This window comes from Penicillium chrysogenum, assembly GCF_028827035.1.
Source record: "Penicillium chrysogenum strain IBT 35668 chromosome Unknown utg000001l_segment0_segment0, whole genome shotgun sequence".
In the NCBI taxonomy this organism is placed as follows: Eukaryota; Fungi; Ascomycota; class Eurotiomycetes; order Eurotiales; family Aspergillaceae; genus Penicillium; species Penicillium chrysogenum.
Window position 1 is genome coordinate 6227158 of NW_026622749.1, and position 25484 is coordinate 6252641.

Genomic DNA, 25484 nt, shown 5'->3' on the forward strand with positions numbered 1-25484 from the left:
TGGGCTGCCTTATGATCATATTGGCGCGTATGGAAAACGAAAATAAAGCGGCGAAGTTGGAGAAGCTCAACGCGAAAACAGAAGCACAGACCACCGCTTAAAGCAATTGACCTGGCCCCGACTCTCTCACCTCCGACGACTCCGACACACCTCCCTAACACACTGCAATGTCGACTATTTCATCCCCACGTCCGTCCATTGCCTCCTCCCGAGCCCACTCCCCGGGTCCAACCTCCTCCCGCCCATCACTCGATGTCTTGAACACCAACGTCAGCGGGGGCCTCAGCGCCGCATCTACCCCATCCACTGCACGTGCTCTCTCCCCCTCACTCCATCCCCGACGCAATCGCAGCGCCCTGCGAGACTACTACAACCTCAAACCGCCCGGCGCGGACTCATCTGCTTCCCGAGACGTATCTCGCTCTCGGAGTGTGCCGCGGAACACAGATGCAGGAGAGATCTCCGACCCAACTGCTTTGACGGCAGGAACGGAGCTCGACAGTGCGGACTTCGACCCGCAGCGGTACGTCGAGCATCTCTTGTCAACATCGTCGCTGGCTACGGTGCTCAAGGCGGAGAACACGTTGGTTGGGGATATCCGCACTCTTGACGGAGAGCGGAAGGCGCTGGTCTACGATAACTACTCCAAGTTGATTCGCGCCGTGGAGACGATTGGTAAAATGCGGCGTAGTATGGATGATCGCAGTGCGCCGTTGACTATGACCAAGACGCTGGGTCCGGCCATTGCTTTTGTTGCTGAGACCGCTGGTGGGCTCATTAAGGAAGGCGAGGAGCAGCGACGGCAAATGAAGGAAGCGAAGGCGGAAGACGAGGCTTCCAGTCAGAAGAATGAGAAGGATACTGTTCGGTGGGTACTTGCTACACCGCAGAGATTGGAAAAGCTTGTGGCAGAGGACAAACAAGAGGATGCCGAGAAGGACTGGAAAGAGATCCAGCATTTACTCGATGTTTGGGGTGATGTCAAAGGGGTCGCTGAAATTCGGGAAGCGTGTGAGAAAGTCATGAACCGGGCAAGCCACGATGACTGAACACCTGCTTGTACACTTTGTTCCGCCATAATCCATGCGGTTGAAGCTCCTCGGCAATGGGCTGCTGTTGAGGTGAGGTATCACTTCGGAGCGGGCCGATAGTTGCAGCCATGAATGAGCCGGCTCATTCATGAAGAAAAACCGTTCCCGATCTATGCAAATCATGGTCAATGGATACCTGCCTTCAGCCGGTCCCACGAACACCCCCTAGCGAAACTACCGCTGCTCCGGCTTCTGGGAATGCTTTGGGAATACGGCCCACCCTCTGCCACCAAGGCCCGGAAACACATCAAGTGTCATAAATATGTAGATAACTGCGTTCGGAGATACCCACTACAGCACATTAACTGTCAATCATATCTTCATTAATCATAAACAAACCTCACTAAGCCGCAATTCCCATCTACTTCCCCTCAAGCACCTCACGACTCGAATACATACTCGCCTTCAGCCCATACTCATTCTTAGAGCTAATCTCCAGATGAGTAAACGCATCAGACTTGTAGTAAATAGACCGGGGCCCCTTCCCAACAAGGCCAATATCAACCAACTTACTCACAACCCTCTTAACACCCTCAACATCCCCAAAATCATCCGTATAAACACAAATCAAACGACTCTCTCCACCACCATCATCAGTAGCAACTTTCGCCACATCCCCAAGCTCCCCCTTCTCCATAGCTCTAACAACAACCCCCCAGACCTCATCAACCTGGTCAACAGTCGGAAAAAGCATCCACTTCCCACCAATAACACCCGTCTCCCTCGCAAGATCAAGAATACCCCTCTCAAGCTCCCTCCGCATCGGATTTAATTTCCGAGTCAAGGCAGCCGTAGTCTTCGCACCAGACTTATCATGCTTCTCGCGCAGCATCGCACTCTCATCCTCATACTCCTGGAGAAGCTCCCTGCCTTTCCTAAGTAGAGTGGGAACATCTCCCTCCGGCCTCGGCGACATACGCGGGTTGTACATCCAGATCCAGGGGCCTACGCTTGCGGATTCTGTTGTTGATGGCGGAAGACGTGATAGAAATCGAGCTATGGGCTCGGTCTTCCCGCGCTGGTTGCGCGGTATGCCGTCTGCTTCTGGGGATGCATTGTCCATAGAAATGTCTGATGATGCGGCCTTTGCACGTGTCGGCGCGCGCAGCTGCTGCTGGATGGTTGATAGAAGCTTCTGGTGGGTTCCTACCCAGAATGGCTCTGGGTCGTAGGATGAGACTTGTGCTTCTAGTTGTGTCTTCTCATCGTCATCGCCTGGTATTGGTTAGCTGGCTTCCTGGGATTGGGGTGTGAGATGAGTTTACCGTAGAAGCTTGACTCGTCGGAGAATATTTCGTCGACTACTGTGGTTGATTCCATGGTTTAGACGGTGTTGGATGATAATACGATAATACGATGCTCTGGTAGTGTAATCGGGGATGTGGAGGAAGTAGTTAAGTAGAGGTGGGCACGATCTGATAAACAGCCCGCATTTGAATTCCCGGACTAGTGACACCGTCTACTCCCTAACCAGTCCATCAATCTATGAAGGTCTCATGGTAAAATTTAAATTTTCGTTGAAATACAACCGGAAATCTCTTTTAGTTCAATATCTACATATGGTTTTATTAGTTGCACCAAATATTTGTTTCGGTCCCGAAGATGGAGAGGGACTGGCTGGTGAATACCAGCTACCCGGAGATGCCAATGAGGATGAAAATCAGCCTGGGTGAGGCTTTCCCCCTCACCCAGGCTGTATAAATCGTATGCTGGCATGGTAGACCTCTCCCTAGTAGACCTCTATTCGCCAAAGTACGACTTCCTTACGCTTGCCGAAACCTTTGGTATAGTTAGCTGTTGACCGGCAAAATATCAATATTATCCAGGATATCGAGGGCCAGAGGACCCAGCACCGCTCAACAAAGATCTCTGTTCTCTTAGGGGTTGAACGGCAGGTATCAAAAGAAGCAATTGAGAAGGCGATATTAATATACAATAAATGCATACCGCATATCTCCAGCTTTATCTCCAGCTTCACGTCTACCAACGTGTACAGGCCTCTACTAGGGAGAGGTCCATTTATTGTATATTAGTATTGCTTTCTCAATTGCTTCTTTTGAAACCTGCCATTCAGCCCCTAAGGAAACAGAGACCTTTGTTGAGCGGTGCTGGTTCCTCTGGCGCTCAATATCCTGGATAATATTGATGTTTTGCCGGTCAACAGCTACAGCAAAGGTTTCGGCAAGCGCAAGAGAGTCGTACTTCGGCGAATAGAGGCTGACTTTCAAAGCACGGTGGGCACTTTCCACACGAGATGTAGTTGTTTCATCAGGATGAAAGTAGTGCTTTGTGAATCTAGTTAGAATTAGTAAAAATTGGTTAAAAATTGGTTTAAAAGGGGGTAGAAAAGGGGGTAGAAAAGGGGGTATACCGGCGGAGGAATTCCCGGGGACAACCCCGGCGTACATTGGATGGAAGCCTTCTTGGTGCTTGCTGACTGAGTTCGTCGTCAGTAGTCTCTCCTCATAAAGCCGCCTTGCCTGCCGTTCACGCTGCGACCGCCGTGCTAATTCACCTTCCCGACGCCGGTATTCCTCAATTGACATTATATCCCGCCGGGTTGAGTTCCGGAATGATGATGATGCATCATGGGATGATGACGAAACGTTCTGCGATGATCCCGGGGCTGAAGGTCGCCCGCGAGCTCGTACAACCGCTGGATTTTGTATGCGAAGATAGACAGGGATTGGTTGGTAAATACCAGCTACCCGGAGCTGCCAATGAGGATGAAAATCAGCCTGGGTGAGGGCAGCCTGGGTGAGTGGGCATAGCCTCACCCAAGCTGATTTAGAATGAATCAGCACGGCGGTGGCAGCGTGAACGGCGGGCAAGGCAGCTTTATGAGGATGAAACCACACAAGGGGAGATTACTGACGACGAACTCAGTCAGCAAGCACCAAGAAGGCTTCCATCCAATGTACGCCGGGGACCGGGACGGGGACGGGGACGGGACTCTCCTGGTTGGCATAGTGTTGATAAACAACCTCGTGGGGACTCGGCTAACCCTAGCAAACTAGCCCTATACATATCATGTGATTTAGGGGCAGGCCGATCGCAGAAGTACTCTGTGGCTGGAGATGTTCGGGGGCTGTGTTTTTCACTACAACGTAAGGCAATGCCATAGAAAGTGACACTCGTATTGAAAACTGACTGCCAAGAGGGTTTAACTTCGTGCCAGCAGCCAAACGACTGCGCCAACAGTCATCCCCTCCTTTATCCAATAGCTACCTAGGTAGGTAGTCATAGCATCTGAATGCATTCCAACTTGGCGCAACTTCAAGTTATCGATATCAACAAGCATTCCTTCTCTATTGGCAATTTATGTCAGCTTATTTGGCACCGGCAATGCCTGGCCACACCTGGTCAACAAACTTGACCAGGTCCGCCTTCAATTCATCAGGTCGCTCTAGTGCCGCGAAATGACCACCCTGTAGTAGACCAGCGTTAGTCTCGAATCTCAGGTCGATTAATTGTTGCATTGCATACCTTCTGATGCTGCTCCCAGAACACCAAGTCCCCAGTTGTTTCAATCCACGAGCGTGGCAGCCGAGCAAGCTCCATAGGAAAAGAAGAAAATCCAAAAGGCTTGTGTATATACCAACTGGGATCATTGGAAGATGGGATCGGTGGCGGAGGATAGTTCTATTTGATCCCATCAGATATATACTTGTGGGAGCCGGAAGTATTCGAGGACACTCACCTGTCGATAAGCATAGATAGCTCGAGGGAACGTCTCCGTAAGCCAGTACAAAGTGACAGACTCCAAAATGTCATCCGGGGCAATCGGATCGTCGGCCCATTCTAGGAACTTCTCTCCAATCCTGTGTGTGTCAGTTCTGCAGCTGTCAATGTCAACTACACTTTGCTTTGCACGACTCACCACGCTAGTAGAGCAATAGGGCTCGATGACAAAACGTGTCCGATGGTGCTGGGTCGAGTGCCATGCTCCATCGCATAGCCAGCGCCAGTAGTCGTAAACTTCGTCATCCTCTCAATGCCCTCTATCTCAAAGGCATTCAGGTGGTCGTCTGTCATGCCGTCCGGCTTTCTCATGAAAACCACATTGACTAGCTTATATTGGCATTCTGGTCGTTGGGTAACACTCATTAAGAAGGTACTCACCGTGCACAGCTATACAGTAACTTGTCAGAAAAGGTTCAATGTCAGAATATTATAAAGGTTCCATACCTTTGCAGCTTTCGTGGTCCACGCCCAAATGCCTAGCAATCCGACTTCCAATATCACCCCCCCTGGACAACATATCCGCTCTCAAAGCCGATGTCTTTCATCAATTGATCCAACACGCGGGCAACATCACCTGTTCCAAAGTCCCTATCCAATGGAGGCCCAGAGGAAAATGCGTAACCTGGCAACGAAGGTACAATCAAGTGATAAGGCAAGGTTTCTGGCGTGTACTCGTCTCGGAACCTTTGCAGTATAGGCAAGAACTCGAGGAAGCTCCCTATAGTACAGTATGTCAGTTCCATACATACTAAGGTTGGTTATCTTCTTGCTGTGAGATTAATCAAGGCCACTGTATAGACCTACCAGGCCATCCATGCAACAACAACAGAGGAATAGCATCCTTCCTTTTCGAAAACAACCCTACAAAATGAATCGTGAGACCTTCGATCTCCGTCGTGTATTGAGGGAAACTATTGATTCGATCCTCGGAGGATTTCCTAGTGTGACAATTCAGCCCTGTGTCGAATATGATGCACTGTGGTGTCATTACCAGTTGTAAGACTCCAGCCACCGATTCCGCATCATCACTAGCCAATCCGTTGAGACACCATAGCGATGGTCCGTTTGGGAATTCTCGTAGGTGCGCGGTGCGATTTTCGCTATCTTTATCAACGTCTCGAGCTCGTCTAATTTGGCTTGGGGAATGGTGGCCTTAAACGGTGTGAGGGGAGGCTGTCGCCTTAGAGGGCGGGGTGCTGAATGGCAGTGACATTGAGAAGTAGATGACTTTTATCTTCCAGAGCTGGATGTTGTTGGATACGCATTCTTATAGGATTCGGCTCTTAGGCGACCGCGTCATGTGCGGGGTTCCTAATCGGAACAACTGCAGGCTTACAAACGCATTTCAGTTCTGAGCAGGTGTATTTGGATGTACTGGGTTGCGAGGAATTTACCAGACTCTAGCGTATATGTGCGTCTCATTTTCTATCTCAATTGTACCATACGGCATATATTTACCAATCTTGCTGATGTATTTATCACAATAAACGACTTTTAGGGCTCGTTTCACGCATACGTATCAACTGCCTGAATGTTCAAGCTGAGGCTTCGGGGACTTCGAGTGAGGGCAAGGTATCCAGCCAACGCCAGGAAATCAGAGCCTGGATAAGGCAGGTAATAGCTGCACCGAGTGAGTAAATCGAGCGGCACGTTATTAGACAAGGGACTCACCTAATGCCACTGTCATGCAGAAGAAGCCAACACCTTCAAATAGTGAACCGGTCAACAAAGGCCCGAGCATCATACCGAGACTGTATCCCACTTCAGTCATGGAAAACACTCGCAGGTTACTTTTGTTGGCCTCGAATATATGCGGGTCTTTTGCTTCCATATCCTTGACAACGTCTATATTGAAGAAACAACATTGTTTAGTGGGGCAATAGAGGAACATGAACCAAGATGGAATCACTCACAGGCTAGTTGCACGGCTCCTACGCCGCGCACAAGAGGTAGAATACTACCTAAAGCAATCAAACTGCTGGTGAAGATAGACTTCCCAGCCGCATGTCCTCCGGCCCAAGGGAAGTGGGCATCTCCGGGCATCCCTAGAAGTAGGAGTAGAGGGATCATGGCAAGCCAGCCGAAAACGGTGGGTCCCCGTATTCCGATTCGGTCGCGAAGCCATCCAGATGGGCCGCTCAGAACGATATTCGGGACTTGGAGACAGAAGAACATCGTACTAATGAGTAAACTCTTCCAACCGAATGCTTGTCTTAGGTGGACGGGGAGAGTGTTGTTAATGCCAGACATGAGCGAGGAGACAACAACAACGTTGGCCAACGCCGTCAACACACGGGGTTCAGAGAGCATAGCTCTGTAGTATTCCTGTTTGAGGTTACGCTTGCTCTCCACTCCAGACTCATCTGGGTTGCCCGTAGACAGTGTATCAGAAAGCAGAGCAGTCGATTCTTCTGGGCTACCGTTGCTGGGAACTGACGTGGCAGCAGGTTTGCTCAATGAATCAATATTTGAAGATCCGGGGCCAGGCTCAATCATGACCAGACGGGCAATGATATCCAGGACAAGTACGATCAAGGGAAGTGACCAGGCGGCCCAGTAGCCAAATAGCTGGAGCAATGCGCCACTCACTGTTGGCCCGCCGACAATTCCTGCAGTTACAAAGGACATGGCCGTCCCCATTGACTGCCCGAGATGTTTCTTGTCCACATTGTTTGCCAATAGAGCAAATCCAACCACCCAAGTGGCGGCGCCTGCCATAGATTGCAGGATGCGACCAAGGAAGAGGAGCCAAACTATTCACCGTAGTCAGCTTTAAAGAGTTGTCATCGAGATTAGTGGTGCACATACGAGACGGGGCAAGAGCAATCATAAGAGTTCCAATGAAACATCCTGCTAGAGCGATCAACAGTGGTTTCTTCTGGCTCGGAGTCTTCTCGGCAAGGTGAGCGACAATCGGAGCAGAGACGAGACCGATAAACCCATGTGTGGCGAGCAAAGCTGTGGTATACGACTGAGTCTGTGACGGAGCAAGATGCAGTCGCTCTTCAAGCATATAACTTAAGATCGGAGTAAGAAACCCGTAGAGAAATGTCTCTGATGGAGTTTTAGTGTGACTCAGATGTGAGAGAAGCCTGGAGCCCTCTAGGGCTGGAGTGAAACCACACACACATACCTGCGAATAAGGCAACAGTGATGGATGAAACCACCAGAAGCCGAGATGAACGCCATCTATAGCCCCATGGCTTTGTATCGTTCATTTTAATACAGTGAGAGCTTGACGGGAGAAGAGAGAAAAAGTGGGGGGCAGGGAAGAAATTAGTTAAGTACCCAGGTAGTTTTCAGGCGGTAGCAAATGAAATAATATCTTCGCATTAAGCTAACTCATGGAGATAGCAGAATTCTTTGCTTTTACGAGCCCTGCACGTTTAGCTCCCCTCTCTTGGGCTGTTGACGGGATTGTATTGGCAATGAGTCAATTTAGATCCTCGCGGCTTGGCCGAACATCGTGATCGACGCCTCACTGCACCTATAATGAACATCTACTGCAATTCATCCTCCCTGCATATACAAGGAGTCTAATACAGAAACGAGGACTTATGTGTCACACTTAGAGTTCACGGCCTTTGCTGCTGATCCCAAGTCTTATGTACATACTGTATACACCCTGCACAAGTGTCGCGAATTGAACTTCAAGAGCCTACGTTTGTATTCTAATGCATCTAGATTGATCTAATTACTTTGTGAGTCTAGAGCTAGGATTATACAAATCTGCGAGTGTGTCTAGTCGTATAGTGCCCGTCGGGGACCGTCGGACATCCCAATGACTACATAGGCAGATGACAATAGTTACGGCACTATAGCTTGCGTGTCCGGTCCTTAGGACCAAACTGTTAAACGGCCGAATGTCTCGTGGGGGAAAAACTGGGCTTGCCATGCAATGCAGTGAAACAATAGTTCGAAGGATAAGCCGTGGCGTGAGACTGACATGCATGAGACTGATCTCACTGCAAGCCCCATCCACGAGGATGCACTCCGTACGGAATTTATCAGCTCATCTTTATATAGCATTGTGCTGGTTTGTTTATTCCCTTGAAGTTTACTTGGTAAACCTGAACGATGCTAATGTACCTTGCCAGCAGGAACTATATATACTACCATGCAACATCGGCGGTGGGAAATTACTATGACATCGAGCTTTATTGGTGGGATACTCCGAAATAGCTACGACCACGCTATAGCTGCACACATAAGATGTCGACTATACATATTCAGTACTTATCCCGACTATATTCCGTATTGTAGCTGCGATATCCTTCCAAGGTCGGCTTCAAAGTGGATTCTCACCGCCCCACTATGTGATTTTTGACACCAAATCCCGTCAATGTAACAAAGAACGACGAGGTCATCAAAGGGTCTCATTTCGTTCATCTTGTGCGTCACCACGAGAGTGGAAATACTGTGTCACGCGACTTGGGCTTTTCATAGACCCCTACCTGTGGCCATATTGTCGGACATATCCAGACGCCACATCCCGGGACCGCTCCGGACTCGAGAACTAAACTCCGAGACTCGCATCTATAATCATTTCAAAATCGACCTATATCAAAATGGCAGGCATTCATCACCCCCAGTCAGCGACTACAGTTTTTCTAGACCAGCCACCCAGTTGTCTGGAGTTCTGCCCCGAGGCCCCAGACCATTTCATCGTGGGAACCTATCTTCTATCAGAGAACAAAACAGAAGATGGAGAAGTCGAGCAGTCCAAAACTGGGAGTCTACAACTATGGAATTTAGACCCTGTTAGCAAAACATTGTAAGCCACAATCAATCATATTACCTCGCAGCCAGCCCGAGAAACGAGTATAACACCCTCATAACGAAACCGCTAACAGCTCTTAGATCCCAAATCCAAAGAATTGCCGTCCCATACGCAGTATTTGACCTGCATTTCCACCCCAGACACAAAAACCTATTCGCAATCGCAAGCAGCGTGGGATCCGTGGCTTTATTCCAAGTATCCACCAACTCCACCACTGGAGACGCATCCGCAACCCCAAGCATTACCCAATTATGGACGAAGCAAGTACACGAAGACCCCTCAATCCCAGCACTTTTCCTCGCCTGGGCACCGCAAAACTGGTTCCCAAAGCCAGCAGATGGCTTCGCCGTCACATTCTCAGATAGCCGGACAGCCGTCTTCGGCACAGAGGGCGATATCCGTCAAGAAGAAAGTATAGCAGAATGGGGCACGTACGAAGCCAAACAAATGATCGAAGTCTGGTTTGTTGCATTGTCAACAAGTACGGGAAACCCAGACCCCGAGACCCAGAACCCATCTGCGATCCCGTTCATGTTCACGGGCAATGACTTCGGCTCGCTCCATACGCGCCGATTCGATAATAGCACCGAGTTGGATGATCCAGACGAGCATATCTCGCCCATGCTGCTTGAACATGATGACCGAGCTCGTCATCACACTGCTGGTGTTACTGCCATCTTGCCTCTTGATGTTCCCTTGGTCGACGATGCCCCGGTTCTTCTGACGGGTTGCTATGATGAGGGTCTGCGTGTGTATCGTGCTACGCGGAGGGGAGAAGTTCTCGCTGAGCAGGGGCTTGATGGTGGGGTTTGGCGACTGCAGTTGCTGAACACGACGAGGATTCCGGGCTCAGATGACCCGTCGAATGTCGCCGAGTACCGCTTTCTGGTGCTGGCGAGCTGTATGCATGCCGGGACGAGGCTTGTGCGGGTTACGTGCAAGCACGAAGATGGGGCTCCGAATTGGGGGATTGAGGTTCTGGCGAAGTTTACCGAGCATGAGAGTATGAATTATGCCAGTGGTGTGTGGAAGGGTGGACAGGAAATGACTCGGTCTTCTGAGGTTTTGTGCGTCTCGAGCAGTTTCTATGATCGCAGGCTCTGTGTTTGGACTGTCGATCTATAGTCAAAACAAAAAAGCCATGCCAGTTTGGAGGTCGGCTTGGGTTTGGCTACGTTGACCAATCCTACTGAAATTCGCAAGCCGAAAATTATTCTAACATGATTGTGGTCATGAACACGCTAGAGAAAACACGATGCATAAGCGACAGGTATACAAGTGCATCCGCGCCCGAAGACAAGAAAAAAGCCATTCATCCGAATAAAGTATATCGTTCCCATTGATCCATTGAGCATGTATTAGACAATAGTCTCCAGCTCGCGAGCATAACCCAAAGCATTCTCAATAACGGTGCCGCTAGCCATCAGGATATCCTTCTCAGACCTAGCAGCCGCCTCCGGCTCAACAGGGAAGTATATCCGGCCGTCTCGGAGGATCCAGCCGCGCTGCTTGGCAAATTCGATCACTGCACCCTCAGACTCGAGGAAGAGGAGGTTCTTGGCGTTGGAAATGGGGAGGGAAGGGTATGCCTTCTCTGAGCAACCTGCGATTTCATTGCGGATAGTGCCGATCAGAACCTACAAAGCTTCTGATTAGTATCCTTGCCAGCAGGAATATTGAATTGCAAGCTGAGCACGTATCCAACTTACATTTGAAAAGAGACCAAAGTCTTCCGACGGAACACGCTCGGACTTCGTCTCCCTCCACACCTTGTCGTAGCTCCCCTCCATCAAGTTGCGCTCCAACTCAACAGGGTACTTGATGCACGCATCATCCTCAACACGGCCACCCTTCAAGCTCGCCTCTTCCACCAATCCCTCTAGCACTGTGTGGAAGTTGGCACTGTCGCCCATGCTCAAAAGAAGAAGCAGATACAGCCCTGTAATCTTGCTGCGTTGGCTAGTGCTGAAGTCGACCTCCGAAGAACCCTGCCCGGGCAGACCGGCATGTCTCTCAAGATCGTAGAATGGCTGCAGTTGCTGGTAGTACCGTGTGAATAGCTGTGCGTCGGTCTGGCGGATGGAGGCGAGTGCTCCGAGTTCGAGGACTTGGCGGGCAAGGACGACAAGCTGGGGAGGTGTGGAGGGAGTTGGAATCAAGGCATTTTGCATAAGAAGAGCTCTCTTGGCACGGCTGAGGAGGTCGTTGGCGGCGTCGAACTGTTTGCGCTCGATAGCACCGTGGAGCTCTGACACAAGGGACTGTAGATCGGACATGGCGGATGTTGTGTGGGCTCAGTACAATGCTGAAAGGGAATAAGGTAGCCTAGCCGTGGTAAGGTGAAGGCAATAATTAAGACGGCGGAGACGATAGCGAGTTCTGGTTTTGGTTGATGATTGTTGGCGACATTCCGATGCTCATGACGGAGCTGTGGTAGGCGGTCAGCTTTCAGTCACGTGCAGTTCGTTTGATATCGCCGGTCCCTTCTTCGTTTTGACTCATTACCTGTCATCACACCATGAGGATGCCTGTTCGATCTCACTATTTCTAGCTGCTAGCGGTCGCTACAATGCCTCGTTCTGGTGTCCGACAAAATGGGTCAATCACCAATATCAACTTTTTTAACATGCTTACGGACATATTACTCGTCGCTGAAGCACCAATTGCAATCAAGTCAAGAGACGCTGGACATCCACTTCCATTGAACACCGAACCCTTGACAGCGGGAGACTGATATCTTTTGCAGTCAAGGTGACCTTAGAAGTTCTATGAGAATCGTAACGAAAGCCATACTCAATATGGCTAACTTTAGCAGGAAAGATCAAAATCACCGATGATGTATGCGTGCTACGACTAATTCACCAAGGGGAGCAGAGTGCTCAAGAGGTCTCTTTCGGGGATAGCGTACATTCAATATCGCGGCGTATCTTGCAAGCCGCGATGCTTCAAATGTGGTCTACCACCCGATATACACGTCATTCTGCTGTCTATCCTTACTCGTTGTGCTTCAATGTGGTAGATAATTCTTTTTTTTCTTCCAAATTGGCAATGGACGCTGTCGAATCATTTGAGCCATGAATCTGCAGCGTGCTAGCATATAACTAGTCTACACTCAGATTCATATCTACGCCTGACCATCTGACAATACCAATTTCACAAGTGCAGGGAATAGGGGCGTGCCTAGCCCTGTCGCCGGATCCCAGCCCTCGGTGGCATCCCAGCTCGCATTCCGTACCCGAGCATCACTAGTCCACTTACAGCCCGAGGAGCTGCCTAGAACAATATCCGTGAAGCCTGTTTGCCCGTGACTATACAACCATGGGTTTAGGAAGCCCATTCGAGGCTTACCCTGGGCAATACGCGCAGCGTTTAGCCGAGATATTACCCCTGCAAGCACTGGTGTTGAAGCACTGTACACGTCAGCTCATTGCTCTCCAAGAATTTGCCAAAGACAAACCTTGTGCCGCCAACCGAGATCCAGTCGCCCTGATCCCGAACAATGAAGTTCGCGGCTTGGGCTGATATATCTGGATACCCTCTTCCCGTAGCATTGTACAGTCCATTCCATTGATTTCCAAGATGACCGAGGTAGCCTTTCACTGCCTGGTCTTGGTATTGGGGGCGGGAGAACACCTCTGAAAAGCCGCCCCCAGAGAAGGGAACCGCTTTTTCGGGGTTGGTGCCGTACGTTCCACCCACGGCGGTAACAAATGGACAAGAAGCCGGATATCCGGGGAGGAATCTAGTTTGATTTGTCCCGTCATTTTTCACACAAGAACCTCCCGGACCAGAATCTCCGCTACCGAAAAGTATCGAAACACCCCGGGCACCGAGCTGGGCAAATAGGCTGCAAGTTGCGTTTAAATATGACGGTGGAAGACTCTGCTCGTTTTCTCCATACGAGTTGGACATCACTGCCGGGAGCTCTTCATCTGGTAGATCCAAGAGGTAATGGAGCTGTTCAAGATACGGCTCGTTTGATGACTCGGTAGGGTCTGGATGAGTTATTTCGGGTACAACAGGACCGCGACCCCCAGTGCTATAAAATGTTGCTAGCACTTCATCCGCCAGCGGAATAGAGTACTGTACGTCGAGATTTGCTTCCACACTGTCAGACATGGAGTGTTGACCATCCTGGCCGCCGTTGATCGAGACGACACTGAAGTTCGCGTCTGTGTGGCTTTGGGCGTAACGACGCAAAAACTCGTTGAAATCATCGTGGCGAGCATATTGTTCCAGGAACCCAGATATGCCCAGTCGATTCCGCCAATCGGGTCTGGTGGTCGTGTTATCAATTTTATACAGGTCCCGAAGGCAGTCTAGTGTGATAGTCACATCGCATCCAGCGGCTAGCTGCTCGGAAGTCGCTATCTTCTCTTTAAAAACGGGGCTTTTTTGAGGCACGAGGTTTCCGAATAGAGTGGTAGGCTGAATCAATTGAATATGGGAACGTAAGGCCCTAGGTACAGAATAGCCAAGAGTTCGAATGGCTGGGTTTTCCTGGCCTTGCTGGTGGAAGTAGAAAAACTGCGTTTTCAGCATCCTCTCGGCCTGAAAAATTGGAACTATAAATGAGACCCAATAGCCATCCAAGTTCATAGAATTGGTTGGGACATTTTCTGATTGCAGCCATGCAATGATCCTGTCTGAAATGGCAGGATGGGGAGTCAAGAATTGCTTCACTTCGTCCCTACTCATATGTTGACCATAGCTCGGGTGCTCCGGGGTTGACAATTCGGTGACTTTTTGCTCGAACTCTCTGGCGTTGTGCTGGGCAATGGCTAGTCGGAATTTTATAAATTTAGAGGCCGGCGGTTTATCCCCTCTTGACCAGCCATCTGGTGCCTTGTCTAGCTGTTCAACCAGTTCGTAGCTGGCATCAACGGCAAACACCAACTGGGTATAGCATAGGAAAAGGCCCAGGGCTCGAAGAAGTAGAAATTGCAGTCTCATTTTGTCATTAAATACTTGCTAAAGCGGAATGGTCCATAAATACCATGCCAGGGCCATCAGACTATGTAAATATATCACTTTCTAGAGGAGTGGAAAATATATGGACATTCCGCACATTCAAAATCTAACATGTCATCTGGTAAGTGAAGAACTACCCGAGCCAGGTACATATGTAGTAGAGATATGACGTCGATACCAGGTAGGGACACAACAGTACAACGTTGCACACCATCATGATAGTGACCGGCATCTGCCATGTGCCGAGGCCTGAGTCCACTCGTGTAAGCTAAGGTATTCTCATGACTGCTGGCATGTCCGGTGCGGTACATCTTGAGGCAAGACGAATTGTGGAATGTTACTCTAGATACGCGGGTGTCTCTGTTTTTAGAGAAGACAGAATCAATTCAAGTGTAAGCTCCAAACAGAGATGGACGTTAAGCTCATTTAAGTTTGCAAATAGGATCATGCATGTTATAGTTGGTCGTCGCCCTCGCCAACAAGAGGAATGACCCATGGTGAGAAACTGCCTGTATATGTACTACGCCCTAAAGCACATCATCTTTATATTGGGCGCAAAGTCATATGGTTTTGTTTGACTCTGTGGAATGGGGAGGCTGCATGAAGTCTGTACAAACCCGGCTACAAAAGGAGATAGTCGACATGTCCTCGTGAACAATCTCCCTTGGCTAGTGTTTGCTTGTCCAACGGAACAAAACCTTACACTGCAATAGTCCAGTCCAGTGCTCTGGCTGTATCACCCCTCATGCACGAATGGAATATGCTCAGCTCTTAAGGCTTCCCATATCCCTCGCTGGGCCAGAAAGAGCTTTATCGGTCTAGAGTGTGTCACTAACATTAGAATCCGATTCTCATTCTGTGTCAGAGCAAAACAAATCACCCCATATGGCATCCTCAATCGGACAAATTTGTCATCGTCTATAGTTTTCCAATTTCGTAATCTCCTTGGAGGACGTATGGATACATAGTATGTGGCAGAGTTCAAAAGACGAACGTACCCAGGTAGGAAGTATAAAACTTACGTTGATGCCTTGTAGCCTGAACATCCGGATCATCTGATTTCCGAGCTCCGTGCAATGCGGGATGATCGACGTCACAGTGAAGCTGCAGTGATTATCGCGTCAATCTGAGGTCTGAGGCCAATCACTTCAAAAAAGAGGATTTATAACTGGATACTGTTGGGATTGACTTTAATATAGCCCAACTTTCCGATTATCCGAACTATTTTGAATTTTTGACGCCGAGGGATATCATATAAATATTTGAATGTGGGGAAATACTGCGATTTTCGCTCACAGCTGCACTAGGTCTGTATCACCATGGTAATCACCTTTTACAAATAAGCTTACCCCGATGGAAAACAGAATTTGATTGATTTGGCTTCAATACCGTGCGGGGTGGTATGATCGACGTGGGATCCTATCGACGTCATTACTACATTCCCACCTATCTCACGGAGCCTCGACCTTCCCCGGTCTTGCATCTCCGCTTTCATTCCTGAACCAACATTTCTTAACCTGCGCCATGGCTGATGCGGAAATACAACAACTACGTCGCCCGTCGGCGGATAATCAGACAGTCTCGAAAGCCGATATCCCCTTGAAGGAACGCTTCTTCCGCTACTTCCAGCATGAGATCACCGGTATGTTCTCGTTGATACGTACCCAAACGCCACTTCGTTGTCAAGCAACACAAGCAACCGGATCCTTGCTAATAAAAGTACCATTCTAGACTTGCAACAGGAGATGGATCGTCTCGCAGACACATCTCTTGTGGGTGGTGAACGTGCCGATGCAACAGACCACTGTCTTGCCGGCATCGTGCGGTTATCCAACGAAGTCAAGGACGCAGCGAGCTATATTCCCACTTATGATCAGAGAGTGTATGCAGAGGTAAATGTACACACTCTATCTTGATAGACCAGTGCTGACGTCTCTATAGGCAATCAAAGCTTTGCAGGATCGGTTGAGTGAGACACGCGCAGCTTTCGAGCCCCGATCAAAGTTTAGCTTCAAGAACAAGAAGAATACCTCTGCTGTCTCTTTGTCTGACGCTGCCGTGCTGGGAGTTGAAGGACGCCTTAGTATCCCGGGGTACCATTCTCCGGGTGGCTCGTCCGTTGACTCGTCCGCGAACAACACACCCAACTACCCTTCCACTCCACTGAACGAGCCAGATAGACAGCAACAAGAGCGACCGGAGCTTGCGCCAACTTCATTCCCAGGTGTTTCAGTCGGAGACTTCGGCGGCGCAAAGTCCCCCGCTGGTGCATTTGCGGCCACCGGCATATCCTCTGTGTCGGTTGATGATCATCAGGGACTTCATATTATGCTTCCGGCCTCCGGGTCCACATCCACAGTCCCGGTGTCTATCACCTCCCTGGATCGTTGCATCGTTGATATGTCCATTCCCACTGCCAATGGAAAGCCATATGCCAGCCTGACTGCCAAGGGTGTCCAGGAAAGTTTATTGATCTGCGGTCAAGTCAACGGCCCTGCACACATTACCGGCGTTGAGCGTAGCGTGATTGTGGTATCATGTCGCCAGTTCCGCATGCATAACTGCAGCAACGTTGATGTCTATCTCAGCTGCTCTAGTAACCCAATTATCGAGGACTGTTCCAATATTCGGTTTGGTCGGATCCCAAAGGCCTATGTCAGTGCTCTCCGCGTCGCTATATCCTTTCTTCGGATTTGTACTTATATCTTCATATCTAGGCCTTGAACCACGACCGCCCCGACCATGAAGACCGTTGGAGCCAAGTCGAGGACTTCAAATGGATTAAGCCGGAGCCTAGCCCAAACTGGAGTCTGCTCGATCACAACGATGCCGTTCCCGAAGAGGTCTGGGCGGAGATTGTTCCCGGCGGGCCGGGATGGTCTCTTGAGGACATCTTACATGCCATAAAAAGTAGTCCCGAGCTAGTTTCCCCCACATGATCGATTGATGTCTTGCTTCCTACTTGAATGGTCATGTTCACACAGGACGCATCCTCGATATCAATCGCCATCATACGCCCACGCGATTGATGCCGCCATTTTTACTTCAAATAATGATTCGTTGACCCTTTGTGCTTTTCTTGTCTTGTCTTTTTTTTTTTTTGTTTTTCTTGGCGCCACCACGATCACTTACGACTTTTGCGATCTTGGACTTTGGGATGGACTCAAGCTTAGTTGCGCTACTTCACCTATGTACTTGTAGTCTCAGCTATGTACTTGTACCTACGGACAGAAATATAAAAGATTGATGGAGGAGCTTATACAATTCATTGTTGGATGGAACTACATACCTATGTACTTGATTTCCTCTTGTCACTTGTTGGCGTTCCCTTTCCGTTTTGGTAGGGACTAATTTACATTGGTGACTCAGGATCAAACTCAACCTTGGAATCATTCCAGTTCCGTACAGGTCCACACGACGAACATAATCTCCAAGGGAGGGAGTTCGTAAGACGGCAAGTAAAGTGTCTAGGCCAGCTTGGAGTACAGCTTCATGGGTCTGCGGGTACTTCTCTCGGCCGAACTTCAATTGATGATATTTCTGACGATTTCTCACATCACATAAAGCATGTATTCCACGGCTTTACTGCGACAAGGCCATGGCGTCGTATGCCGAAAGTTTGTTGATCATGTTGAGCAGCAATTCATCGGGAAGGTTCTGCAGGGACGGCATTTTTGCCCATGTAGCGACACTGCGTGGAATCAAAGCATTGGGGAAGCACAGAGTTCGGAACATGTGTTCAATACCACCAGTTTCGCGTTGACAGGCGCGGAAGTAACCATAAGTTCATACGCCGGTAGGCTAATTCGCTATTCCAGAGCGAGCATACGTTACCACAATCGATCAAAACACGCCTCGGGATGTATCACATATCACATCAACAAACTCGATTTCCTCGTAGCAGCGTTTAGATTGAGGAAAGATTAAGAATAGCTATGACGCAGGTTTATTGCCAGTGGTCTTTGAGACTATTACCTGGCGGCTGGCCAATAGGATATGGAACACCTTTCCATGTTCAAGTGTGATCAGTAGCATTACTTTTGAGGCATATTCTAGGTCCCTGTTCGCGATCCGCCAAAGCTCAGGTTTCACTTTCACCCGTGTACCAAGTTGTGAGAACTTTGGGGTAATTCTTCGCATGGTAGCCCAGGTCTTCATAGACGGTTTCGTCTCCTGAGGGTTGGGTTAATCTTAGCCTGATTGAAGGGAATCAACACAGCAACATACCTTTGAGAGAATCCACCCGATTCTCGTTTTCGTCTTCCAGTTTCTCCAATTCCTGGCCAGGCTCTTCCTCGTGCTGCTGTTTACCACCCATAGCAAATGCAGCCTTGCCAAGGTCGTTCTGCGCCTCGCCGATCATGAGGAATTGGGAATTAGGATAGTCCAGGAACTCCGGCTGCAGAGGCACCCATCGAAGATCCGAGAATTTCTCGAGGACCCTAACGAGAACAACGTTAACACGAGAATGCCACTATCTCTTTAGGGAAAACTACTTACTCTGGAGGGTATTCTGGGCCTTTTGGTAACTGACCCACCGGTGGACCGGCGAACTTGGGACTCTTTGACTGAACAATCCAACTGCCACGTTCTTGCAGGCCGAAGTCCTCCTGAACATCACCCAATTCGGTAGGGATGGTCAAGATGTAAGCGAGGTGGGATGCCCGCGGTGTGGAAGTGATTGCGTAGACACCTTCAGCGTAGGGTCTAGCTTCCTCGACGTGGCGCTCACCGCGGGTAGAAGTCTCGTATGTTCTACCGGTGATGAACTTCTCATGGAGCTCTTGCATAGTTTGTCCAGCTTTCTCGACAAATCCCATATCACGTTCTTTGGGTGAGGTTGGATACTTCTTCTTCGGTAGAATCATCAGGCGACATTTGGCATCTTTGTCGACGGGACCTTGACCTTTGTCGAATTCCGCTCCGAGGACGGTTGGACGGAGAACAAAGAAGCTTCGGGAGACATCGCCGATATCCTGGGGTTCCTCTATGTTGACGCGTGGGCGGAAGAAGAAGTAGATGAAGCCTTTTTCGAGGATATTGGAGGAGACTACGTTTTCCCTCTCCTCGGATTTGCGAAGACCTCCTTCGACTTCTTGAGGTTTCTCCGAAGGGGCTTCGACAGGTTTCTCCTTTGGTGGTTGTGCTTCGGATGGTTCTTCTGCCTTGACAGGTTCCTCCTCTCTCTTTGCTGCTGGACCGTCTGGTACATGCTCGGCTTTCTCTTCATCGGGCTTTGTATCCTCCGTTTTCTCTTTCTTGGGCTGTGGGGCTTTTTCGGTTGAAGCTTTCCGTTTCGTTCCCTTGGAAGTCTTGCCAGTCGGCTCGGCGGAAGTCGAAATGGCTTCCTTGGCTTTCTGGGCCGCGTTGCGTGAGGATGTTCGTGCAACCATGATGAATGGTAGGGTTCTTAAATAGTGGTAAAGTCTGAGACGTATCTGGACCAGCGAGGTGGATTTAGCCTCCAGAGCTGCGATGAGATACACATGACGTCATGCATGTTATACAAGCAAACCCGCAAACATCTGTATTGTACGTGACTTTGCCGAAATTGACCACTAATAATGACAACTAAGAATGACATTATAAGGACATTTCAGTCTATATCCATCTCGTCGGTCATGGGTGAGTTATTTGTGCCATCAATGCCACCACCCAGGTCGATTGATGCCGTCTCGGAACCTGAGCTTTCATTCGCGTTGGCTTCTCGGAATGTCCCAAATGAGTCTATGTCTTGAGCATGCCACTGCAGTTCGCTAAACTTTCGTCTTTTGGGGGAGTGCCCATGCTCTTCAGGCTGAGTCCCGGCCAATGCATGTTCTTGTGCCAAGTGTGGATAGCACTGCTGCGTAGCGAGAGCGTTGTGGGTTGGCTTTCTCTTCTTCCCTCTTTTTCGCATCAATGGCATTGCATTGCTATCAAATCCAACGTGTTCGTAGTCTAACCCATTCAGAGAGTCTGTCAACTCGCGCTGCCATTGCTCGAACGGATCTGGGAGACATAGTATATCTACCCGTGGCACGCTAGTTTCTAAATCATCGTCGGGCTCTTCTATATCGTAGGGCTTGATGGTTCGAATGTTGTCGCTCTCCTCGAATGGATCCGTGTCCTGGGTAGGCGTGGAAGGTCCTGATCCGTTCATACTCTGCTCAGTATCCTCCGGCTGATGGTCTGCTGCAGCATCAGAAGAAGTAAACCCGGTGAAGTATTCAAAGGGCTGGTCTGGCTTGGCAGGACCCGTGTCATCTATCGGGACGTTCCCCATACTTCTATATCAAGCCTTGAACCAAACGGTGTTGACATTCCGGTCCTCGGTAAAGTAGATTGTTGGACGGTCAAGTCGTAAGCTCCATAATCGGGCTTCTAAAGGAAGGACGAAGGAGTGTGTGATCAATAAAATGCACATATGCTATTAAAGTATTGAGTATAGCAAGAGACTAGTAAAAACGTAGGAAAACGAACTCGCACGAAAGTCATGGTCGTCATAACATCATTGGCTTCCAGATGCTTCTAACGTGGGGGTAGATGGGGAGATACATCTCCACTCGTCGAAGTTGAGCTTTGAATGTATAACCACGAAAAAGAGCCCATAATTAATTCAATCTAATAGTAATAGATTAAACATTTTTACCTTGACCCTGATCTAAGAACGATAGTAACGTTGTGCACATGTACAGAGTAGAGATCGAGACCAACCCCCTGACCGCTCACCGCCCGGCAGCATGATTGGCCCATGTCATTCGCTTCCACAATAGAGTCCACGTTTAGTTTACTGCTACACCTACACCAGCACCAAGTGTTTACCTTTCGCTCTTTTCTTTCTTCCAGGTGGATGCGGTGGTCGCCTCTGCCTTATATTGCTCTCTAGTGTGCGGAGCTTGCTACTTTACAGTGCGGCTCCGGCCAAATCTTCAAGATGCAGTCCTCCCCAAACATGCTCACCAAGGTACGCCTCCCCCCTCGAGCATCTTAATGCGCAGACAATGGAACTCAATTGCAAATGCTAACGATTCCGTTACTCTCGCAGTTTGAGTCGAAATCCTCCAGAGCCAAAGGAATCGCGTTCCATCCCAAACGGTCAGTCAATCCCGCGGAGGGACACCTAACACCTCAAAACACCCAATCTGACCTCTAAACAGGCCATGGATTCTTGTCTCCCTCCACTCGTCTACCATCCAGCTATGGGACTACCGCATGGGAACTCTTATCGACCGATTTGAAGAACACGATGGTCCAGTTCGCGGTGTTGACTTCCACCCAACCCAGCCCCCTGTTTGTGTCCGGAGGTGACGATTACAAGATCAAGGTTTGGAACTACCAGACCCGGAGGTGCTTGTTCACATTGAATGGCCACCTGGATTATGTGCGAACGGTTTTCTTCCACCCCGAGCTGCCCTGGATTCTGTCTGCGTCTGATGACCAGACCATTAGAATCTGGAACTGGCAAAATCGGTCACTCAGTAAGGATGCATTAAAGCTACCTGTATTAACACCAACTAACGCTTCGACTTGTTCTCAGTCTGTACGATGACCGGTCACAACCACTATGTTATGTGCGCTCAATTCCACCCCACCGAGGATCTCATTGCCTCGGCCTCGTTGGATCAGTCGGTTCGCATTTGGGACATCTCCGGCCTGCGGAAGAAGCACTCGGCCCCGACCTCGATTTCATTCGAAGATCAAATGGCAAGAGCGAACCCGAACCAGGCTGATATGTTTGGAAACACCGATGCAGTCGTTAAATTTGTGCTTGAAGGCCATGACCGTGGAGTTAACTGGGTGTCGTTCCACCCCACACTGCCCTTGCTCGTGTCCGCCGGTGACGACCGGTTGGTTAAACTCTGGCGAATGAGTGATACCAAGGCATGGGAAGTCGATACTTGCCGCGGCCATTTCCAAAATGCCTCCGCCGCTCTGTTCCACCCACACCAGGACCTCATCCTTTCCGTCGGCGAAGATAAGACGATTCGCGCCTGGGATCTTAACAAGCGTACATCGGTTCAGTCATTCAAGCGCGACCTTGATCGATTCTGGGTTATCGCTGCCCACCCCGAGATGAACCTGTTTGCCGCGGGCCATGACACCGGTGTTATGGTATTCAAGCTCGAGCGAGAGCGCCCTGCGTCTGCCATCTACCAGAACCAGTTGTTTTACATTACAAAGGACAAGCATGTTAAGTCATATGACTTCGCCAAGAACGTCGAGTCGCCGCCGATGCTTTCCCTACGCAAGCTGGGTTCCCCATGGGTTCCTCCGCGCACCCTCTCTTACAACCCCGCCGAGCGTGCCATTCTGGTTACGTCGCCCGCCGATAATGGAACTTATGAACTGATTCATCTCCCCAGAGATGCTACTGGGGCCGTTGAGCCTACTGATGTTAAGCGTGGACAGGCCACTTCGGCAGTCTTCGTCGCCCGCAACCGCTTCGCTGTTTTCAACCCCTCGAGCCAGCAGGTCGATATCAAGGATCTCAGCAACTCCACAACGAAGACAATCAAGCCCCCCAGCAGGCACGACCGATATCTACTTTGGTGGTACCGGATGTCTGCTCTTCATCACCCCTACACATGTTGCTCTGTTCGACATTCAACAAAAGAAGCAGCTTGCAGAGCTTGCTGTCAGCGGAGTGAAGTACGTGGTGTGGTCTAACGATGGTTTGTACTGCGCTTTGCTTAGCAAACACAACGTCACCATCGTGACCAAGACTCTCGAGCAAGTAAGCACCTTGCACGAGACTATTCGCATCAAAAGTGCTACCTGGGATGACGCCGGTGTCCTGCTCTACTCCACCCTTAACCATGTGAAGTACTCCCTTCTCAACGGTGACAATGGTATTATCCGCACTCTTGACCAGACAGTATACCTCGTGCGTGTTAAGGGACGTAGCGTCTATGCTCTTGACCGCAACGCTCAGCCACGCATCTTGGAGATTGACCCAACTGAATACCGTTTCAAGCTCGCCCTTGTGAAGCGGAATTACGATGAGATGCTCCAGATTATCAAGACCTCGAGTCTGGTTGGCCAGAGCATCATCTCTTATCTGCAGAAGAAGGGCTACCCGGAGATTGCCCTGCAATTCGTGCAAGACCCCCAGACGCGCTTCGACCTTGCCCTTGAATGTGGTAACCTCGAGGTTGCAAATGAAATGGCACGGGAACTCGACCGTCCCAAGATCTGGAGCAGGCTTGGAGCTGAGGCATTGGCTCATGGTAACCACCAGATCGTCGAAATGACTTACCAAAAGCAGCGTAACTTCGACAAACTCTCTTTCCTCTACCTCTCTACCGGTGATGAGGAGAAGCTTGCTCGTATGGCTAAGATTGCCGAACACCGTGGCGACTTCACCTCTCGTTTCCAAAACGCCATTTACCGTGGGGACGTCGAGGACCGGATCCAGATGTTCAAGGAAGTGGACTTGTGTATGTTGTAACCCTGGTGGCAATTGTTTCGTTCATACTAATTTTCGCCAGACCCTCTCGCCTATCTTACTGCCAAGTCACATGGTCTGATTGAAGAGGCCGAGTCAATCTTGGAGGCTGTTGGTCTCACCGAAGATCAAATTGTCCTACCCACACTTGAACAACCTCTGAAGGTTCCTCACCCTATTGTGCCCACTTTCAAGTCCAACTGGCCTGTAAAGGCTGCCGGTCACTCCTCCTTTGAGAAAGCTCTTCTTGGAGAGGTTGGTGTGGATGAAGAGGCTGGTGCTGATGGCTTCGATATTGAGGAAGAGGAGCAAGAAGCTGCTGTCGCCCGGGAAACACTAGATGAAGACGAGGAGGAAGTCTCCGGATGGGATATGGGTGATGATGTCAATGTTGAGGAAGAGGTCGACTTCGTCAATGTGGAAAGCGCTGAAGCTGGTGCGGGCAGTTCTGAGGCCGATTTGTGGGCTCGTAACTCGCCGCTGGCTGCTGATCACGTCGCCGCCGGCTCTTTCGACACTGCGATGCAGCTCTTGAACCGCCAAGTTGGTGCCGTTCAGTTCGCTCCTCTCAAGGCTCGCTTCCTCGAAGTCTACAAGGCGTCTAAGACCTATCTCCCGGCCACTGCTGGTCTGCCTCCTTTGGTCAACTATGTGCGCCGGACCGTCGACGAGACTGAACTCCGGAAGATGCTCCCCATCATTCCCCGGGACCTAGAGGCTGTTGCCAGTGTCGACCTGCAGGAGGGTTATGCCGCTATGCGGTCCAATAAACTGGAGGATGGTGTAGCAACCTTCAAGCGCATTCTTCACACTGTTCTCGTTAACACTGTCTCATCCGAAGCCGAGGTGGAGGAGGCAAAGAAGATCATTGCCACTGCCCGGGAATACATTCTCGCCATGTCGATCGAGCTCGAGCGCCGTTCTCTCACCACCGACTCCCCTGACAACCTCAAGCGCAGCCTTGAGCTGTCCGCCTACTTCACAATCCCCAAGCTCGAGGTCGCCCACCGTCAACTGGCATTGATGGCAGCAATGAAGTTGGCTTTTGCCAACAAGAACTACGGCTCAGCCTTGAGCTTTGCCAACCGCATGCTGGCCAATGGGGGCTCCGCTAAGCTTTTGGAACAGGTAAGGCTTTTCTGGAAATTGAATCTTCAACTTGTGATATACCAATGCTAACCCCGAGAAACAGGCCAAGAAGATCAAGGCTCAATGCGAGCGCAACCCTCAGGACCAGATCGATATTGACTTCGACCCCTTCGCCGAGTTCGATATCTGCGCAGCCTCCTACACTCCTATCTACAGCGGCTCTCCCAGTGTCTCAGACCCATTCACCGGTGCCAAATACCACCCCCAGTACAAGGGAAGCGTCGACCGGATATCGGATGTTACGGAGATTGGTGCCCCGGCCAGCGGCCTGCGCCTGTTCGTCCCCAGTCAGTTTTAGTTGCCGCATGACGAAGCATAATGG

At 50.0% G+C, this 25484-nt stretch overlaps 13 protein-coding genes across 13 annotated transcripts; 5 read left to right on the plus strand and 8 right to left on the minus strand.

The window, feature by feature from the left end:
• Positions 1-167: 167 nt before the first annotated feature.
• On the plus strand, positions 168-1049 carry N7489_002470 (COG1/VPS51 family protein; the record flags this gene model as incomplete). The annotated part of the gene is made up of 1 exon (XM_056708225.1): positions 168-1049. The coding sequence occupies one exon, from the start codon at positions 168-170 to the stop codon at positions 1047-1049; it is 882 nt and encodes a 293-aa protein (XP_056572527.1).
• Positions 1050-1452: 403 nt separating this feature from the next.
• On the minus strand, positions 1453-2411 carry N7489_002471 (DUF1917 domain-containing protein; the record flags this gene model as incomplete). Its single annotated transcript, XM_056708226.1, has 2 exons — positions 1453-2306; positions 2357-2411. The coding sequence occupies 2 exons, from the start codon at positions 2409-2411 to the stop codon at positions 1453-1455; spliced, it is 909 nt and encodes a 302-aa protein (XP_056572528.1).
• Positions 2412-3094: 683 nt separating this feature from the next.
• On the minus strand, positions 3095-3637 carry N7489_002472 (uncharacterized protein; the record flags this gene model as incomplete). The annotated part of the gene is made up of 2 exons (XM_056708227.1): positions 3095-3386; positions 3498-3637. The coding sequence occupies 2 exons, from the start codon at positions 3635-3637 to the stop codon at positions 3095-3097; spliced, it is 432 nt and encodes a 143-aa protein (XP_056572529.1).
• A 26-nt stretch (positions 3638-3663) lies between these two features.
• N7489_002473 (uncharacterized protein) lies at positions 3664-4108 on the plus strand (the record flags this gene model as incomplete). Its single annotated transcript, XM_056708228.1, has 2 exons — positions 3664-3833; positions 3883-4108. The coding sequence occupies 2 exons, from the start codon at positions 3664-3666 to the stop codon at positions 4106-4108; spliced, it is 396 nt and encodes a 131-aa protein (XP_056572530.1).
• Positions 4109-4420: 312 nt separating this feature from the next.
• On the minus strand, positions 4421-5198 carry N7489_002474 (uncharacterized protein; the record flags this gene model as incomplete). Its single annotated transcript, XM_056708229.1, has 4 exons — positions 4421-4519; positions 4578-4733; positions 4792-4912; positions 4972-5198. The coding sequence occupies 4 exons, from the start codon at positions 5196-5198 to the stop codon at positions 4421-4423; spliced, it is 603 nt and encodes a 200-aa protein (XP_056572531.1).
• Positions 5199-5332: 134 nt separating this feature from the next.
• Positions 5333-7848, minus strand: N7489_002475 (uncharacterized protein; the record flags this gene model as incomplete). The annotated part of the gene is made up of 4 exons (XM_056708230.1): positions 5333-5553; positions 6507-6680; positions 6749-7588; positions 7644-7848. The coding sequence occupies 4 exons, from the start codon at positions 7846-7848 to the stop codon at positions 5333-5335; spliced, it is 1440 nt and encodes a 479-aa protein (XP_056572532.1).
• Positions 7849-9403: 1555 nt separating this feature from the next.
• Positions 9404-10740, plus strand: N7489_002476 (uncharacterized protein; the record flags this gene model as incomplete). The annotated part of the gene is made up of 2 exons (XM_056708231.1): positions 9404-9609; positions 9696-10740. The coding sequence occupies 2 exons, from the start codon at positions 9404-9406 to the stop codon at positions 10738-10740; spliced, it is 1251 nt and encodes a 416-aa protein (XP_056572533.1).
• Positions 10741-10973: 233 nt separating this feature from the next.
• Positions 10974-11891, minus strand: rpnL (proteasome regulatory particle lid subunit rpnL; the record flags this gene model as incomplete). Its single annotated transcript, XM_056708232.1, has 2 exons — positions 10974-11252; positions 11325-11891. 2 exons carry the CDS (start codon positions 11889-11891, stop codon positions 10974-10976), a joined length of 846 nt encoding a protein of 281 aa, XP_056572534.1.
• An 848-nt stretch (positions 11892-12739) lies between these two features.
• N7489_002478 (S53 family peptidase) lies at positions 12740-14568 on the minus strand (the record flags this gene model as incomplete). The annotated part of the gene is made up of 2 exons (XM_056708233.1): positions 12740-13025; positions 13073-14568. The coding sequence occupies 2 exons, from the start codon at positions 14566-14568 to the stop codon at positions 12740-12742; spliced, it is 1782 nt and encodes a 593-aa protein (XP_056572535.1).
• A 1542-nt stretch (positions 14569-16110) lies between these two features.
• Positions 16111-17525, plus strand: N7489_002479 (putative tubulin-specific chaperone c; the record flags this gene model as incomplete). The annotated part of the gene is made up of 4 exons (XM_056708234.1): positions 16111-16228; positions 16318-16478; positions 16528-17241; positions 17304-17525. 4 exons carry the CDS (start codon positions 16111-16113, stop codon positions 17523-17525), a joined length of 1215 nt encoding a protein of 404 aa, XP_056572536.1.
• Positions 17526-18667: 1142 nt separating this feature from the next.
• N7489_002480 (uncharacterized protein) lies at positions 18668-19979 on the minus strand (the record flags this gene model as incomplete). Its single annotated transcript, XM_056708235.1, has 3 exons — positions 18668-18759; positions 18814-19028; positions 19087-19979. 3 exons carry the CDS (start codon positions 19977-19979, stop codon positions 18668-18670), a joined length of 1200 nt encoding a protein of 399 aa, XP_056572537.1.
• Positions 19980-20182: 203 nt separating this feature from the next.
• On the minus strand, positions 20183-20851 carry N7489_002481 (uncharacterized protein; the record flags this gene model as incomplete). Its single annotated transcript, XM_056708236.1, has 1 exon — positions 20183-20851. One exon carries the CDS (start codon positions 20849-20851, stop codon positions 20183-20185), a length of 669 nt encoding a protein of 222 aa, XP_056572538.1.
• A 651-nt stretch (positions 20852-21502) lies between these two features.
• On the plus strand, positions 21503-25460 carry N7489_002482 (coatomer subunit alpha; the record flags this gene model as incomplete). The annotated part of the gene is made up of 8 exons (XM_056708237.1): positions 21503-21532; positions 21614-21663; positions 21726-21858; positions 21908-22046; positions 22106-23129; positions 23263-24005; positions 24057-25141; positions 25206-25460. The coding sequence occupies 8 exons, from the start codon at positions 21503-21505 to the stop codon at positions 25458-25460; spliced, it is 3459 nt and encodes a 1152-aa protein (XP_056572539.1).
• Between the last annotated feature and the right edge of the window lie 24 nt (positions 25461-25484).